The 15,439-nt window shown below is 40.5% G+C and overlaps 1 protein-coding gene across 1 annotated transcript in view; it reads right to left on the bottom strand.

Moving 5' to 3' along the window:
- Positions 1 to 15,439, bottom strand: part of LOC136883039 (uncharacterized) — an 89,584-nt gene that overhangs the window by 28,864 nt on the left and 45,281 nt on the right. Inside the window, exon 3 of the mRNA XM_068229570.1 lies at positions 14,855 to 14,902. Within this exon, the coding sequence (XP_068085671.1) occupies positions 14,855 to 14,902 (48 nt within the window). The remainder of the gene's footprint in view (positions 1 to 14,854; positions 14,903 to 15,439) is intronic.

A 15,439-nucleotide genomic window follows, 5' to 3' on the forward strand; every position in this document is an offset into this window, starting at 1 on the left:
TAACTGTAGTAGGGAGTGATTAAGCTGTTGTATTGTTGTGAGTATGTTGTCCATGAATGTTTTCATTTGTATTTGAAGTGTTTCCAGAATGTATTTTACATAGGGTGGGGTGCTGTCTGAGATGGGGAATTTTGTGAAAAGTTTGTCATTCGGTGGGTGAGGTGTGCTTGTGGTGGGGCGCTTTTGAGGAGGGGGGGGGGATTTGTGTAGTGTTGTTTGGTAGGGTGGCTGGTGTTGTTGTGTTGTTGGCTGTCTGGGGGGGTGTAGTGTTTTTGTTTGTAGTGGTTGGTCTTTGATCCTGGTGTATTTCTGGTAGTGAGCGAGTTCTGTGAGTAGGTGATTTCTGTGTTGGTGGTAGTTGTTGTTGTGAGTGATTGGTACGTTTCAGTCGGGGGAAGTTCTTTTCCAGCCATGTTTTTTGTGTCGGTTCGGCTGTGTTGCTCGGTTCTGCGTCGTTGTCCGGGACTTCTGACGCGAAACCTGGAACATTCCAGCGGTTAGTAAGGGGGGGTGGGGCTGGGATGAATTGCTGGGGGGGTGTGTTGGTGGTAGTGATTTGCGGTGTTTGCGTGGTGTCTTTTTGTCTCTTTTGTATGTACTCTATGTATGCTTTGCACCGTTTGGAGGAGGCGGGGTGGGCTTCTCCGCAATTCGCGCATTTGAGCCCTTCTGAACCCCGCATTTGGCAGTTGGCTGGCTTGTGTGGTCCTGCGCACTTAACACACTTAGGTTTTAAGTGGCAGTGTGTTCTGAGGTGGCCGTAAGCTTGGCAATTGTAGCATTGTTGGGGTTGGTGCACTTCATCTGTTCTTTTTGGTTCGATTCTGACCGGGATGTTGAGTATTTCCCTTAGTTCTGGGAGGTCCTTGTTGGTGGGGGTGGCTTCAAAATTAATGATGTAAAGTGGCATTGGGGCTTTTCTGACTGTGTTGTCTTCTTGTTCTACGTTTCTGTGCATTTGTACTACTGTTAGGTGTTGGTATCCCTGTTCTGTGAGGTCATTTGTAATTTCTTGGGGGGTCAGATCAATTGGTAGCCCCCTAACTACTATTGATTTTCGATTGGATTTTTCCAATGCATGGGTAAAGTAATGCATGTCGTGTTTGTTGAGTGTTCCTGTGAGTAGTGCATGGTCTGTTTTGTTTTGTACACGGACATTAGCTCCGGTCCTGGTTGGTTGGATTTGAAACTGTTTGTGTTTGAGTGCTCTTTCCACAAATAAACTGAGGTCCCTCCAGTGTTGGGCGGAGTTGATGTGTATAAGAGGCAGAGTTTTCGATTCCTTATTTTGACTTTCCATGGTGAGGTATGGAGTTGACAGTTACTGGGGTATAAACTTTGTTGCAACAGCAGCAGCGGCAGCGCCGCAGCGCCTCGGGTGGCCCTTAGCCACGAGCTGGGCACTGTGTCGGGTCAGGTAACGTTATTTTAGTGGTGTCCCCACGACAGTGCACCGCGTGGGTGGTAGAATTTGAAATTAGGCTTAAAATAGCCTAGAGCGAGGTGGATCTCCTCCCGGCAACAAGCCGAGTCCAATCTCCGCCAACAATGGTCGAGTCAGCTGGGCCGGTTGCAGTCTCGTAGGGGTAACGGCTAGCCAAGATTTTTCCAGCCAATTTGCATAGAAAGAAGAGGCCAGCGACCTCACAGGGTCTAAAACTCCTCCCCCAGTGACCCAGCAGGACGAGCGAACACTCAGGTTCTAATGTCAGTAAGGTCTTATAAGTTTTATAAGCGCCAGCAAAAAGGAAAGTGAGGAAGTTCGCAGCGAACCAGAAACACGTCTGTCCTGCTTGCTTGCCATCCAAAGAATATACACAATGTCAATTATTCCAATCAATGTATATTGATCCTAACATATCTTAATCATGAGAGCTAGATTTGGAGGTTACACATCACTGATTATGTAAATATTTTAGGTACATACCTCAGGCTATAATTTTCAAACATTGTTTTGCATCAATTTAATAACAAACTGTAATTTAGGAAAACTTAGCTTATCATTCTCCGGTTCAGAATGATTCCTCGGCCATCCAGCCTTGGGCTGCTGCACTCGGCCGATTGGAAACCAAAGATCAGCTGGTCTCCCGTTCCACATCAGGTAGGCTGGATCCTCCGCGTCAAATTAATAGCCAAGACTACCCACTGCAGATCTAGTTGTACATCATGTCGTTCTTCATGCTTGAGCTTAGCTTAACATAATGCAAATATGAGATATGAGTGTTAATATCAATATTTCTAGTAATTTGACAGGCTATAATTGCTCTTCTGATTTTGTATCCAATAAGATTTATTTCACTTATTCTGTATTGGCTTCAGTACTGCTTCAGTCTCTATTCTATTTATATTAAAGATGAATTCGGATAACATCCTCGTTTTCTGGCGTTTTATTTTATTTATTCTTTTCCATTTCTGAATTCCTCGCCTGATATTCACTCGGTAAACTTAGCATCCTGCCAGGAATTACTACTTTGGTCGTCGTTTGTAAACTTGCTTCGTTTACTGAGTTTTTATCTTCTTTTTACGCAAGAAGACTGCTCCTTTATAATAAATATAGTTCGTTCTCCTGTGCTTTCTCTTTTCTTCTCTTGTTTGAAGAACATATATATATTTATTTTACTTTCTTGCCATAAGATTCAATTGACGACCTTGTCCTCCATTTATACTTTTTCCGGTAGTAAGTTGTGTTAATAAAATATATATATTTTTATTTTGTTTTTAAACAATATACCTAGTTTATATAAATATACCTTTTCCTCCACTGCCTTAGCGATCATGCTCGGCCCTCTGTGAACTTCGTAAACAATGTTCGCTTTATGTAAATTTCGTTTCGAGTGATTTTTTCATTTAACTTGGAGACAGTTTTTAACTTCGCGGAAATGCAACGGGACAGTAGTGTTCCTCAAAAAGTAGCTATGTGAAAATCTTCGATTATTTTTAAAATTACAAAACTCTTATACGTGATTCCTTTAAGAAATTGTTCTAAAACAGCAGAATAAATTTTTTGTAAAAACATCCCATTTGTATCTGAAATGGTTTCAAAACCAGGCGTTTTTCTCCGTTTTCTGAAAAATGTACAAAATGCCACATTGCCAGTTTTCGAATGGAACCACTCATTTATACCTTGTGCTTGAGTCCTTGAAAGGTACGAGCTAGGAATTTTTTTAAGGATCTTTAGGCAATGTCGGTAGAGTTCTAAGCAAGCGATGAACTCATAATCTGGTATTCCACACAACAGGTTAGGTGGTAAATATACCTTGGAATCATTTGCTCACTTAATATTAATGAATAGTAAACAATTATTATTGATCACGCCACTAAACAGTCGGAAAATGATATCTATCAACAATGAACAGATTCAAATACAGTTTTAACAGTGTAACATATCGAACAATGCTAGTGTTTAAATGTGTTTGCTTAGAAAGGGTCAACAGTATTTTATTTTCAGAGTTTGCTATGAGGTTTGTGAAATATAGATTTTTAGCATGGGCTCAGGAGATGCTGCGATCGAACCGCATGGGCGGAGCCCTGAAAATTATTATCCGTTATTTCCATTTTTGACAGGCAAATGTTGGGGTTATATTTTAATCAGACCATGGTTGCTTCTATCCTAGCCGTATTCCTTTCTTATCCCGCAGTTGCCAAAAACGTTTTCCGAGTTGGTACGACTTGAAATAAGTAACACGAAGAAACGGGCATGTGAAGCCACTTTGTGCGTTCAGACATTCTATAATGGACATATATTATGTATGTGTGTACGTTAAAAATGGAGTACGAAAGAGAATAGGAAAAGGAGTTAAAATAAAAATAATAATCATACGGTTTCTTATTCCTAAGATGAATATAAACCGCAGGGGAACATTGGAACCCTTAAACCCTCTAGGTACTTATCATAGGGCCAATCCTTCGAAGAATCGAGAGCTTCCTCTTATGGTAAAATGGGAGTTTGGTGACAGAGGAATAATCAGAGGCTTCAGAAAGCAAATTCATTTCTTCGGAAGGGAAAAGAACTGACCAATTCAAGTAGGAGGTGAAAGTAAAGAAAATTCACAACCTGTTCCCTACTCAACTGAGGTACGGTGGTTCTCTTCACAAGTTAGGATCTCCCTGTGCACATTGAAAATGTTAAGTACAGTTATAATTTTATCCCACGAGAAAATATACTATGGGTATCCTGAAAGTTTCTCAAACATGATTAGTTAGATAAAGCAGCAATCCAAAAATGTTTACTGTATGTTAAATCGGAATCGGTGGTTTCGTCAAACTTCAGTACTAACAATTTCAAAACTAGAGCAAAACTACTAGCAATTATGAAAGACCTAAAGAGTTATTATATACTAGCACATGTTTTCTGACGGTTCTTCGTTCATAACTCACCAACGATAGAGAAAATTAAGTAGCCGGTTTCGAGGTTCATTCGGACCACTTCCATCTACCTGTGTTTCAAAATTCATAACTTTGCGTGCTGTATATTTGGCAGGGCATTGCACACAGACTGACAGACAGACAGACAGACAGACAGACAGACAGACAGACAGACAGACAGACAGACAGACAGACAGACAGACAGACAGACAGACAGACAGACAGACAGACAGACAGACAGACAGACAGACAGACAGACAGACAGACAGACAGACATTTCACTCTACAGTAGAATATATATATATATTAATAAGCCCATTAGGGCTACACAAAGTACTCAGAGGCGTGCATTTGCCTTCCTTATACTCATATTCCTTTAATTATTTTTCTGTAGACTTTCTTTAATTAAGCAGACTAAGTTGTTTCAGTCTTCCCCTTGGTCAACTTGCCATTTGTGAATAATGGATATGTTTTGGACATCTGATAGGGTAATTCCTTCATGTTTCAAATTGGTTTTGATTTCACAAATCAATTTCATTGTGTCTGTTCTGGCTTCAGACCTATTTTCATAGAATTCAACTACTTGTTTTGTCAGCCTGATTGAGTTCATTCTTTGAATAAGTCCATAGAAACTTAATTAGAGTTTTGTAATGCTACTGTGAATGCTCGTGTATTGTTTGATATCCTGTCTGTCTCTGAGTCTGTATTGTCCAACGACGAGTTTTGGGATAATTCTTTTTATGACATTGCATTTCATTTTCCCAATTTTTTCAATGTCTGCCTTCCTGTTCCTAATTAATATTTCTGATCACAAAATCATTTTGGTTTCCAACTCTTCGCAACTAATTTCGTTGCCTTCTGTTACGAGTCGATTTTCAGATGGCTGCTCGGAAACTTGAAAGAATAGCAGAGCAGGTGCTAGAATTGACTCTACCGAGCTCGATAGCTGCAGTCGCTTACGTTCGGCCAGTGTCCAGTATTCGGGAGATAGTGGGTCGGCAGCCCTGAAGATGGTTGTCCGTGGTTTCCCATTTTCACACCAGGCAAATGCTGGGGCTGTAACTTAATTAAGGCCACGGCCACTTCCTTCCCACTCCCAGCCCTTCCCTGTCCCATCGTCGCCATAAGATCTATCTGTATCGGTGCGACGTTAAGCAAGTAGCAAAAAAAGGTACTAGTGACTACGAGGAAAAAACTTAATATAATGATAAATGACCTTACGCAAACTATTTATAATATCTGTGAAGCGCATCTTCCGAAATTGTCGCAGAAACCTGCAAAAAATTACTGGTGGAACTCGGAACTAGATCGGATGAAAAGGAGTGTCTTATCATCATACAGGAGATATAAGCGATTTACTTGTGAAATACTTCGTCGACAATATTCAGAGGCTAATAATAGAATTAAATCGGATTATAAAATAAAAATAATTCAAACCAAAAATGAGGCATGGAAAGCTTTCTGCTCTGCACAACAGACCAGTAACCCACGGGACATTGTATCTAAAATGATACGAAGACCTGAAAATTTCAATAATACTATCACAACCTTACAAACAGCGAGTGGGTTCACAACAACCATTCAAGAAACAGCAGAGGTACGTTTGAAAAAGAATTTTCCCCGAAGAAATATCAACAAGAATAATTAAAGAACCACCTAATCGAACTTTATTTTTTGCTTTGGGCAAAATTAAATGTACCTTATCACTCACAGAACATGTTTCGACCGCTAAGTGGTCATCATCAGCTGTATAAGAACCTCGGAACGGAATCTGGATTGTTTTGGCAGCTTAACTATTATCCTACATCGTTGTTGTGAAATACGTAAACTAAGAGCAGCGTACAATTAAAGCTGTTCAGATTTGGTGGTTTGGAACGAAATTGTGTCTGTAATAGGAAATCCGTGAACAGTAAATTACGTTATTGCGTGTTCTAGTTCATATCAGGCCTTTTTCCTGAACAGTAGACTTGTACAGTGTACGGTCAAGTGTATTACTATCTTTTACCTCTTCGTGGTCCGGCTCCATGGCTAAATGGTTAGCGTGCTGGCCTTTGGTCACAGGGGTCCCGGGTTCGATTCCCGACAGGGTCGGGAATTTTAACCTTAATTGGTTAATTTCGCTGGCACGGGGGCTGGGTGTATGTGTCGTCTTCATCATCATTTCATCCTCATCACGACGCGCAGGTCACCTACGGGTGTCAAATCAAAGGACCTGCATCTGGCGAGCCGAACATGTCCTCGGACACTCCCGGCACTAAAAGCCATACGCCATTTCCATTCCCATACCTCTTCGTGTAGTGTGTGTGATATGGCAGAACATAGTGGGGGTGACGAATCGCGTGATCCGTCGCAGCTACAGGCTGAAAGGGAAATATAACTCCATATGGAAGATGATAACTCACTACTTAATTCCGCTCAATTACCCAATTCTTCTTCTCAAAATATGGAAGGACATATTGATCAACCCCACTCTGATACCCTGAAACGTATCCTAATAATCATTATTGGCCATATATTATATATGTGGAATCTATCAATCCGCAGAATATCAGTCATTTGCACCCGATGGCTTCGGGCCGCAAATTTCATGAAAATAATTTAAGTACCAAATCCATTACTCGCAAAGGACGTAATCGACTTCAAATTGAATTTTCATATGCAGTGCAAGCCAATGCTATCTTAACTAATCCTCTTCTCACTACTCTCCAAGTTAAAGCATTCATACCCAGTTCCAATATTATGCGTGTGGGTATCATCCGTGATGTTGAAAAATCACTTACTGAATCTGAGATTCTTAAAAACTTAAAATCCACGATCCCAGTTAAATCTGTTAAATGCCTTAACCGTCGAGTCCCGCAACAAGGTAGTACAGAATATCTGCCCACGGGCTCTGTTAAAGTAGTCTTTCGTGGTCAGGCACTACCTCAACATGTTTCCCTATACAGTGTTTATATGGAGATTGAACCGTTTATCTTTGTTCCTATTCTTTGCCGCAAGTGCCAAAGGTATGGTCATAGAGACAAGAATTGTAGGACAAATACTACCAGATGTGGTCGCTGTTCCCCTTCCCATTCTACTGAAGATTGTCTAGAAACGTTCTTTAAATGTGTTCACTGTCTAGGACCCCATCTGACTAGTTCTGCCTTCTGCCCAGAACAACAACACCAGCACCAAATTAAGAAAATAATGAGCACTGAAAATATCTCATTTAATGATGCCTTGTCTAAGCTTTATCCCCCGAATTATTCTCCTGATCGGCATCAGCAACAATTTCCCCCTCTACCTCAGGGTTCACCTCCTATGCCTGCCGAACAACCAAAAAAACGCAAATTCACCCAAATTATTACTCATCAACCTCGGCCTGTACCTGTACCAGGATATGACCGAGAAGGTTATCTAAATCTCATACGTACTCCTCCGGTACCAGTTTCTAAACCCCTTTCATTTCCATCCACTTCAATGTACCCCCCGCTTTCGGAGCTCGTCCTGTATCCGGAAGTGCGCCACACCCACCGTTGGTAGACAATATCCAATGCCAACGTATACATCTACAACATGATATTACCAATGAACTAGTACAATTGATCGAACTTCTGGGAGATAATCATCATCTCATGCTCTTCACATGTAAAAAAATAGTGTATACTCTATGTTTTCTTTTTACGATCAGCCTCACGCAATGGAACGCCAGGAGCATCCTAACTAAACAACATGAACTAAAAGTACTTATCTAACAAACGCACCCTCAGATTGTAGCTTTACAAGAAACATGGTTTTTGCCGAGTCAATTTTTTTTCTGTCCCAGGTTATAATATTGAACGATGTGATGGGCGAGGATTTGGTGGTGTGGCATTCCTCGTTCAAAATAATATGTCATATCAACCATTACACGTTACTACTCAACTTCCTTCCACCTTCAGTATCGGCATACTTTATCGTGATATATACGTTATCAATATCTATTGCCCCCCGGATATTTATCTTTCAGAAGAACAATGGTCGAACTATTTCGCTCATTTTTATCATGCCTCAAAGATTCTCATCCTCGGAGATATAAATTGTTACCATAGAGTGTGGGGTAGGGATTCTGACTCGTCAAAAGGTACCCATCTATTAGATGAGTCATATCAACATAATCTCATAATACTCAACAATGGCTCTCCTACAAGATTGACTCCCCCAGGCTCCCCACCCAGCGCGGTAGATCTTACTCTATGTCGAAGTTCTATGGCACCACTCACAACCTGGCATACTTTGGTGGATACCTTTACAAGCGATCACTTTCCAATCATTATTACGTACGGCCTCAGCAGACCAAATCCGTCTCTGTTTGACAGTAGACATATTCTTACTGTACGATCGCTTAAGAACTTTAACGCGAATACCTTCAGCCACTTTATAGCAACTCAATTTTCTCTTATGCCTTCTCATATGCTAGCGTAAGACTCACTCCTGCAGATTGTCTTTCGCTATATAAATATCTATCACTCTTTTAAAGTCGTTTAAACTCCTCAATCACGGCAACATTGCCGTCTACGTTGGTGGGATGATGAGTGCCAGAACATTATACAAAAACGTAAAAAAATATTTCGTATTTATCGAAAAAACTTATCGCCTCACAACTATTTCGCTTTAAAACATCATATTGCTTATTCTCGCCGCCTTTTTAATGCCAAGCGCCGGGAAGCGTGAAGGAAGTTTATTTCATCACTTACAGCATCCACACGGGTTACGCAACTCTGGAATGCTGTTCGAACACTGACTCGTGTTTCTCAATATGCCACAAGAGCGATAATCCCGACTGATGTGCTTGAGCAATTTCTTCATTCTCTCACTCCGGACTATGTCGTCCCTGCCAATACCTTTTCACAAGCCGATTCCAGTCGTTATTCTTCCGTTTTATTACAACCTATTACACTATACGAATTTGAAGCAGTTATCCCTACATCCTCTCAGTCAGCACCTGGCCCTGATTACATTGCCTACAGTATGCTGCACTTGTTGTTGCCTCATGCAGCTAAGCAAGTCATTCTTAAATACTATAAGACCATATTATCTACACTTAAAGTGCCCTGTTAATGGAATGACTTCTTTCTTGTGAAAATCCTTAAACCGAATAAGATAGCCTCTGATTTTCACAGTTGCCGTGGGATTGTTCTCAGTTCGTGTATGAGGAAAACATTTCCTAAAATACTACTCCAGAGATTTCTTTGGGTACTCGAATATTATAACTTGGTCCCAAAAGATCAATATACGTTTCTTAAGGGCCGTAGCACTCACGATGCTATAAACACCTTTGTAATCGACCTGATATTGGCCAAGGCACGTCGCCACAGTACCATAGCTACATTTCTTGATATTCAAGGCGCCTATGGCTCTATTCCCTTACATATGTTATGGGATTGTCTTTCTGCTAAGAACTTCCCACCTGGTTTTATTTCCCCTTTACAGCAATTATTTACATACCGTAACCTTATAATCAAATCGTCTCAATATACTATTTCTAGTCGGCAGATGTCAAATGGCTTACCCCAGGGGGACATTTTCAGCGGGATACATTTTGCTCTTTATATGAGCGATTTTGACAGGTTAGTAACGCGCTCCGTCCGCATAATAGCGTACGCTGACGATATCGTTCTTTACCTGTCTCACATCAACATAGATACATGCCGCGAGCGAATGTCGCAACTTATGAGTCAGGCTATCTCGTGGTTGGATTCCCATGCCCTTCAGCTTGCGATATCCAAATGCTCAACGATGATCTTCACCCATCGCCGTAAATATGACCGCAACCCTCGTCTATTCGAAACGTACTCTATTCCTATCTGTAACCATTTTAAATACCTTGGACTACATTTAGACCATAAACTAACCTGGACTCACCATATTAAACATTTACTTAACAAAGCTACTTCTTATATAAAAGTCCTCCGAACTGTTACACGCAGAAATTGGGGAGCGGACCCGACCACCGCTCTTTCTTTATATAAGGCCACTCTCCGTTCTCATATGGACTACGGTGCCCATGTCCTAGATATGGCTTCTAACACTACTTTAGCACATCTAAATACGTTACAATTCAGTGCTCTCCGCATTTGTCTCGGCGCTCTTCACACAACGCCTACTAACGCATTACTTGCAGAAGCTGGCGATCCCCCTCAAAAAATACGTCGACTTATGTTAACAACAAAATACCTCTTCAAGAAATTTGCCATCATCGCTACTTCCCTCATACCAAAATTACAACTATTTTTCGAACTATACGCTCTTCCCCGTCACCGTCTTCAAAAAATGCCGGCACTATATCATGCATATAGTTATTTACATGGATATCGAGATTCTCTTTTACGAACGCCTATACTGCCGTGTTACTCTTTTTCTTATGAATGTTTCATTCATCGTCCTTACATTATTCTCCCTACTGCTTCTAACTATTGCCGCGATGCAAATCAGAACTGCACACAGGGACAGCTTCACAAAAAATTACGTGTCTCCCCCTTTACAAGTACTGTCGATATATACACAGATGGCTCTAAGTCAGTGTCTGGCGTTGGAGCGGCCTTTTTTGCTGTTCAACCTCAGTTAGCCCAACAATTTATATTACCTAATCACTTCTCCATTTATTTTGTTGAACTTTTTGCCGTACGCCAAGCTCTCCTTTAAGTTATACAACATAATTATGCAAAACCAACCATCTACACCGATTCTATGAGCATATTACAATCACTCTCCTCCACCTCCTTCTGATACAATTGGTACCTATATAACGTAAAACATCTTATTTATACACTCGATCAGTCAAACGTCTACCTCACTTTCGTCTGGGTGCCAGCGCATATTGGAATTTTTGGAAATGAACGAGCCGATACTTATGCAAAGCAAGCAGCACGTCTTCCTCTTCCCACCTCTACTATAGCCAATGCTCCCACTGATTATTTTATACATGTCAAAAACAAGGCTCAGTCTCAATGGCAATCAGAATGGCATGATGCTGCCAAGTACAAAGGCAGATCGTACTACCAATTGCAACCTCTTATCCCCCTACAACCGTGGTTTATAACCCGCCAGTACTCTAGACGACATATGACTACTATCATCCGTCTAAGATTTAATCATGCCCTTACTCCACTCTATTAATATCGTTTTCATCTGACAACTCAACCCTTTTGTGAATGTGGTTACCCCGATAGAGATGTTAACCATACCTTTTTCCAATGTCCTTTATATATCGTTCAGCTCGCCAACGTCTTTTACACCACCTTATCCAGCACAAATGTTCATTGCCTACCAGTAATTCTTGTTTACTCTATAATCTGACAGTCACTGTAATTTCAATAATTGCTACTTTTCTTGACGACTCCAGCCCCACTTTATAACTTGATATCATATTACTCTTTCATTTCTTTTTGTCGGTATGCTCCTGGCTTCCTTTGTGTATATAACCTGATCGTTTGTTTTTTGTGGCGACTCTTTCTTCATTCTCAGTTTTTCTTCTATTTTGTTACTGCAGCTGATTACTACCTTCACTATGAAGCTTATCACTTGCATACTATACCGTTACCGCTCTATGAGTTAATCAAGTCTATCATGCGCACCTCTTTTTCCAACCCCCCTGTGTTTTCTGCCGTGTGTAAAATACAGTGCTACATCCCTGATCCGGTCAATGACTGGAAAGCAGGTTGTAGGTTTTCATTTTCAGTTAGTGAACAAATCGCACATGCGGATGAACCGGCAGCAACGAATCCTGAGTTAGCATGAAATTCTTGCTAGTTGCTTTACGTCGCACCGACAGAGATAGGTCTTATGGCGACGATGGGATAGAAAAGGGCTAGGAGTGGGAAGGAAGCGGTCGTGGCCTTAATTAAGGTACAGCCCCAGCATTTGCCTGGTGTGAAAATGGGAAACCACGGAAAACCATCTTCAGGGCTGCCGACCGTGGGGTTCGAACCCACTATCTCCCAGATGCAAGCTAAGAGCTGCGCGCCCCTAACCGCACGGCCAACTCGCCAGGTAGCAAGAAATTTTCAAACACAACTGAAAAGCATCGAAAAGGAAGCCGAAGGAGCACCATGCGTTTCTATGTCGAGTGCTGTAATGGCATATATTGGAGCGTATTTGGTAAGATTTGTCGAAGACCGCATGTCATGTCAGGAGTGTGTTGATAAAATGAGTAGTATCCAGAGTCCATCTCCAGTAACGTCATTAATAAAAATGAAAGACAGGGGTGGTCTCAGGTATCCAAAGCCACGTTCTGTTTCACTGCTGATGAAACTGGGGCAAGTAACGGACGAAATGATACCGATAACGCTGGGCAGTCCAAAAATGGCACAAACATGAACCGAAATACTGTTGCCACATGTTGCTAAAAATCCTATTCTACAGTGTGGGAAAAGTGATCATCCTGAGGAACTAAGCAGATTAATACTGCAGACGTTTCTGCACCCCTCTGTCACTAACTACGCTAATAGCAGACGAGAATACTTCTCGAGAAGAAAAACAATTTATGAGAAGAAAATATCAAGGAAAATGGTTAAAGTCGTTCCTTTTCACTAACAATCTACGGTGCGGTAGTAAAAATATCTAGTGCAGAATTTATATACTTTTAAATGCTAGAAATAAATTTCGATAGTTATGTGTGTTATCTGAAATGAAAATCCACAGCTGAATTGAACTCCCAGGGGTAAAAGGTGAACATTTATTATTCTCTACTTCATTCTGCTCAGTAGCGTATATAATATACAGGAAGTATAGTGTAGAAGTAAATTTGTGCTGGTTTTAACTCCCGTTAGCAATGCTAGGGAGTGCTGATATGAGGTGGTATACTAGCGCTGCAGTGGTCAAGACGCGCATTGCCAGGCGGACACTGTTTCTGAAGAGAGTACTGCGAGTGAGCAGGCTTTGTATTCCTTGCAGGCTAAGCTCTGAGTCGGTATTGTCCATCGACGAGTTTGGGCCTAGAATTGCCCTTATGATTTTACACTCCATTTTCTCAGTTTTACAATCTCTGCTTACCTGCTTAAAATTAACGTTTCAGATCCATAAAATCATTTGATTTAGTGGCTATATTGAAAACTTAGTTTTGTGCCCTACGATATACATTTCTTTGGTGTAGATATTTTAGGTCAGTTGATATGCCGTTTCCAAATTTTGGCAACCAATTTCGTCGCCTCTTGCTTCGAAACCATTTAATTTTAATCACGTTAAATTTAATTAATTTAATTTCACCATATTATTGTTTCCGTGTATTTTGGCGCCAGTTTCTTGCAGCTCGTGTATTCTGTCCCTTCAGGATATTTTCTCAGATTCTTTCAGGGTTTCAAACTTATTTCGTGATGAAAAACTGAATCGAGTTAAATTGCTAGGGGAGTTTGCAATTGCTATGAAAACTATCGCTAATTTTCCTCTGCCTAAAGTTATTGGTTGGTGAATTTTCAAAATTGATTCCTGTTTGCGTTAATAATAAGAGTAAAATTAATTTAAATTAATAATAAATTAGATTTTATACATAGTACATGATAATACATTATACATACTGAACCCAAAATTCTACTAAGTCAAGGGTTCAATACTACCTTGCAAGCATATTTAGAGTAAAATACAATTCGAACCTTAAATATTAGTGGAAGCTGTAACGTTTAGAGAATTATTTACAATGCTGATTTTTAGAAATGAATTCACTTTTTTCTGTAGTGAAAGAAACATGACATATGCTAGAATACTTTGATAAAACTTGCTAGGTCATGGACTTCTTCTTCTTCTCCTTCTTATTCTTATTATTATTATTATTATTATTATTATTATTATTATTATTATTATTATTATTAATATTATCAAATGAATCGGCCGCTTACAATCACATTACAAATTTTTTCTGCTTTATGTCGAACTACATCGAATATTTCATCATGAGTCTGCTGACTCTCTTCCGTTTTCTCTGTCCAGGATCTTCCGGTCTTTTTCGTTTATTCCTTCGGCTTTAAACCATTCCACATATTTTGGCGTGTCCCGAGATTTCTTCCTGTAACATTTGGACATCCGAGAAGTTTAAATTACAACTTTTATATACTTTTCCGCCTTCCTTCAGTCCATACTGTAATGATCATCTTTCTCCACAAGTAACCAAACATGTCATTAATAAGTAGATTTAAGTTCATTCTGTACAAATACCGGAGAATAACAGCCTCTTCCTCCTCCTCATGACCTCTGAGGTTGAGATTCTCCCCACTTCCTAGCAAACAACATGTCTTGCCGTAAGTATCTATACTAACTCAGGTCTGGACAGCGTTCATGATTTTTCTGAGGTTTCTTGTTTCTAAGACTAGTAGTTCACAAAGAGACATTGACATTCTTACAGCCTTTCTATATTCACCATGGTACTAAAGTGTATATTTTCGTTTGGTCACGACGGTTCACTTGGTGCACCCTTTTATTGTGATGTCTTATGTCGTTTCCGACAGAATAAAGATGATGTAGACCTGGACAGACTCACCTTTGCCTCTGCCTTTGCAGCATCCACGACGTACATAGAGTATTTCAGCTGTAAACAAAGAAATGTAATTAGAAATCCGGAGAAGAATGATACCAAATTCTCACATGCAGAAATATACGCTAGTAAATAAAAATAGAACCAGAGGACCAGCACATTAGGAATTAATAGAAAGATAACCCGAAGAAAAATGAGGGTGTAGCGCAGTTAAGTTCTATAATTGGGGATGGTTCGCCAAGACTAGGCGCAATATTAATTGAACCCTTCGCTAGTCAGCGGCATGTGAGTTGAATGCCTTGAACTATACGTTCTCGGTCGTGACCACCAATAGAGAAGGCCTCAGCATTGCTCCGCGAGCTATGAGTGACACCATCGTAAGTGGTGACACTATCACCGTGCGGGAGGAACCTCGGGTTTCCTGTGCGGACGGAATGTAATGATCGTGACAAAGTTGGGCTGAGTTACGTTGCACTTACACGATTGATACTTGTGTCCTTTTTTTGTCAATTCTGTAAACGAGTTGCCGTAATATAAATACATCCAAGAATGCCACACTGCTGATCGATGACCGGACGTAATAAAAATTAC

The sequence above is a fragment of the Anabrus simplex genome, chromosome 11, assembly GCF_040414725.1.
Source record: "Anabrus simplex isolate iqAnaSimp1 chromosome 11, ASM4041472v1, whole genome shotgun sequence".
In the NCBI taxonomy this organism is placed as follows: Eukaryota; Metazoa; Arthropoda; class Insecta; order Orthoptera; family Tettigoniidae; genus Anabrus; species Anabrus simplex.